This window comes from Lottia gigantea, assembly GCF_000327385.1.
Source record: "Lottia gigantea unplaced genomic scaffold LOTGIsca_73, whole genome shotgun sequence".
In the NCBI taxonomy this organism is placed as follows: domain Eukaryota; kingdom Metazoa; phylum Mollusca; class Gastropoda; family Lottiidae; genus Lottia; species Lottia gigantea.
The window spans coordinates 1,014,787-1,018,793 of NW_008710453.1; the positions used below are offsets into that span (position 1 = coordinate 1,014,787).

The 4,007-nt window shown below is 39.9% G+C and overlaps 2 protein-coding genes across 2 annotated transcripts in view; both read left to right on the top strand.

The window, feature by feature from the left end:
• Positions 1-498: 498 nt before the first annotated feature.
• On the top strand, positions 499-897 carry LOTGIDRAFT_98008 (hypothetical protein; the record flags this gene model as incomplete). The annotated part of the gene is made up of 1 exon (XM_009066134.1): positions 499-897. A coding segment is annotated over one exon (399 nt), but the record flags the coding sequence as incomplete, so codon positions are not given.
• Positions 898-3,285: 2,388 nt separating this feature from the next.
• Positions 3,286-4,007, top strand: part of LOTGIDRAFT_168259 (hypothetical protein) — a gene marked incomplete at both ends in the record, with an annotated part of 8,021 nt that continues 7,299 nt past the window's right edge. Inside the window, one exon of the mRNA XM_009066135.1 lies at positions 3,286-3,427. Within this exon, the coding sequence (XP_009064383.1) occupies positions 3,286-3,427 (142 nt within the window). The remainder of the gene's footprint in view (positions 3,428-4,007) is intronic.

The following is a 4,007-nucleotide window of genomic DNA, read 5'->3' on the forward strand; positions in this document are numbered from 1 at the left end:
GCATGCTTATGATATCCCAGTCAATTTCGAAATTGACAACATTCCTATGAACAGTTATTGGGTTATTTCCCTTGATATTATCCAAAAAGGGGAAATAAGTGATTTGATGCTTTAGCAGAGAAAAGACATTTGCGAATCCTGTTGGAAAGTAGTCCAGAATGACAAGGTTTTGACTATACATACCCTTTGATAAGTTGACTAATAATGCTCCAATTATTTCCTGAATTCTCTTTGAAGTTGTCTCTGGAGGTTTTTCTAAAAGGATTTTCTTGTCAAAATATCAAGGTTGCATTAATGAACTCCGCACCAAAACTAGTAGCGGCACCGATACAATGTCATGTCTTGGAAAACAAAGTGAACCATTCGTGTCGCATATATTAGGAATACGCCTTATTTTTTATATTTCCAGATTGTAATAAAGGAAAGTTGAAGGGTTTAACGGGAACAATGTTGTCTTATATAAAACCAGGTTCTAATATCAACGAAGAATTATGCAATTTCGACAATGGATCTACTACAATACAAGTCCGGCGTCAAGATGCCACAGAAGTTGATTTTAACCGCACATGGAGCGACTATGTGAACGGATTTGGATTGTCTCACTCTGAACACTGGATCGGATTACAGAATATCTACCACTTAACCAATGGAGGTACCAACTACAAGCTAGAAATGGTTATGCACAGAGACGGATACTCTGAGTGTATTTTCACTTTCAAAAATTTCCGACTTGTAGACTTTATATTTTATCAAGCCCAATATACTCATAAGTCTGCGGCATGTTCAAATGGTGTGTACCCTCTTGTTGCCAAGAACAACAAATTCTCCACCAACGACAACCAGAATTGCAAAGTTGCTAATTGCCACTTACCGTTAACTGGAGGTTGGTGGCTGTTCGATACAGCAAAACTTACTGACTGCCAAGGTTTTAACTTAAATCGACTAAGAAGTGAACTGGTGTTTAGGAATGTATTGTTACAATATGTTACGTTGCGATTAGTACCAATGTAACGTTTGATTAAAGGATGCACTTTGACACTTACGTTGCTCCGAGCTCCAATGTTATCATATTCAAAATGTCAAGCTATTACGAACTCTACGACGTCCAATGCCTTTGCAACATGAATAAGAGATACAAGAAACGTACCTAATGATTTCAAAACATTAGACAGAGATAGAAGGAATGTATTACTTTGCTTTTTATTAGCTCAAATGTGTTATTTGATTTTATGAGTTTAGCCTTAACAATGCAATATGTAAATAGACCGTATAAATTATATATATATATTAACTATAGGCAGTAATGTAATAATTACGTGAATAGACAAAAATAATGTTTTATGCCACGCTTATCTCATCTCCAATGTTATAATATTGTGTGAATTTAACGATAGAAATATTTAATGGAAAACTAAGCTCTAATGTAATCAGTGGCGGCGCCAGTGGGGGTATAAGGGAGGGGAGGGGGGGGGGGGGGTGCATTTGCCCCCAAGGAAAACGGTTTGCACCCCGAATAGTACTCCACTTTATGTTACTTTATATGTTTTTGCCCCAAAGTATGCACAGTATGAATCTTCTATGATAGGCTTGTGACAAGACGCCTCCACAGAGTTGCTGCATTTTAAATTCGACATCAACAGTTGTCCCCACCGAGTCAGTCTGTCCCTTATTTGTACCCCATATATTGGGAGGCTGGACGAAATCGTCGAAATGGGTGAAGTCGAAATCCCTGACGTCTGATGCGAGGCGCCTTTCTACTATCCAAGTTTTAGCGCATAATCGGTTTCGAAATTTCTTATTTCTTGACAATTTTCTTTATCATGTTTGTTTTATGTCATAGACTATATAAATCAATGTGTGCTAAGAACGTCTTGAGATTAAAAACATCTAATCGCAGTTACTCATCGACGTTTTTAAGATTTATCACATTATACATTTAAGAATGTTACCTATAATCTGTTTGTTATTTGACATTTGAGTAAAAAATATTCTTATAAATATAATATGTATACTATCAATATATATATATACTTCCAAGCGAAGATAATACCTTCGGATTTTTCAACCCGGTTTCCCCCTGCCAGTGATGCAGGTAAGAGGGGCTGACATGGAAAAAGCGCATAGTCGCTCGGATGGGACAATAGACCAAGGCCCTGTGTGCTACAGACTGTGCATGTTAAAAAATCCTCGACGGCTGGAAATCGAAAAAGTAGGATGTAAAACACCATTCATTTAATTTTTCGCTGCGAAGAGAATATTAGATCCCTCAATCGGACATGGCTCTGTAAGGTTACGCAGGTCCTGATCGACCATTACCAAACCACACTCCAAGAGAAGCTGACCACCATTCGTACCAAGTCTTTATCATCACCTGCCGTCGACCGCATCGTTTCTCATGCCCTGTCCTGGGCCCGTCGCTCCTATGGGAAACGTCTCACTCAAGCTGTAATTTCCAAATTCTACCAAACAATCAACGAAACAAAAACCAGAGTAACCATATCTCTACCAACTGAAATGGACACTACACCTGCACCATCTAGAGCTACCACGCTGCCGAACCAAACCCCTAAACGAGCCCGAAGTTCACCTACCCCTAGTCCAGCAGACATAGGTAAACGCTCTCGTAGAGAGGGCACACCCCTTCTCTTTTCACTTTCAGACTAGTCTTCCCCTTCCACACCATCTGAATCTTCACCACGTGATCCAGGATCCGCCAACCTTTCTTCCTTCTGTGCGTTTTTGGACCAGCAAACCACCCCTCAGTCTCCATCCAAGTCGAGACATGTATCCAGACCTTCCCCTCCTCGAACCAGATCCCAGTCCGTTCCCAATGCTACAATTCTAACAACTACCAAACCAGTACCAATCACACCGTCGACGACCATTATATCCGCTACCAAACCGTATTATCACCAAACCAAGGACAAATCATTATGGAAACTACCTGCTCTAAAGAAATCAACCTTAATAATTGGATCATCTAACCTGAATCGAATTACCAAAACCAGTTCAGACACCGAAATACATTCTTACCCCGGTGCCCAAATCCATCACATACAGTCAATCCTGGAATCATACGACCATGATCCCAAACCTACTACCATTATTCTTCATGTAGGCCTCAACAACCGTGATCAGATACAAAAGACCTCCTTTAACCAAGCCCAGAAATTAATCACCACAGCCAACAAAACCTTCCCAAACTCCAAGATCCTCTTCAAATGTATACCCATTTCAAATAAAATCTCGAAGAAAGCACAACAGAACCTCAGCACCCTCAACAACATGATGATGGAGTCCAGTATCAACAGCGCAACAATCTTACCACCTTACGAAGAAGAATTCGAAACAGTTGATAATCTTCATTGGTCTCCAGAAACAGCAAACAGCATTTATTTGTTTTGGATACACCAGCTTCAAGCATCGAGTAAGTCTTTAAACTAATTACTGGGGATAAAAATACTGAGAGGCCACCGCTAGGCCAAACTGTAGTTAACTTGAGCCGCAAAATTCTCACACCCCTTCAGCATTCAATCTTAGACCGTGGACTTAAGTTTATTCCCACACCAAAGATAGCTAACTTGAATTATCTCCGACCATCCATTGAACGATTTCAACGAAATCTTAGCTGCACATATTTTTTTCGAAACCACCCCCACGTGGTGCTAGAACAATGTTTATTCCTAAATCCACGTGGACACCCCCTCAGGCCGCCATCCATCCTGAAATATTGAAAGCATTTGCTAGTATGAATAGCCAAACAGTGAACCTTTCCATAACACACGAAAAGCCTAATCTCACACGAGTGGAACGTGAAGCGTTAAACTTAAGAAAGACGATAGCATTGTTATTAAAAAGAGTGACAAAGGTTCATGTTGTGTCATTCTGAATAGGGAGGATTACGTTTCAGAAGCAGAGAATCAACTGAATAATCCTAAACATTATGCCATTTTACCGAAACCAATTTTCAAAGAAACTGCTAACATGATTAATAATATTCTTGCCGA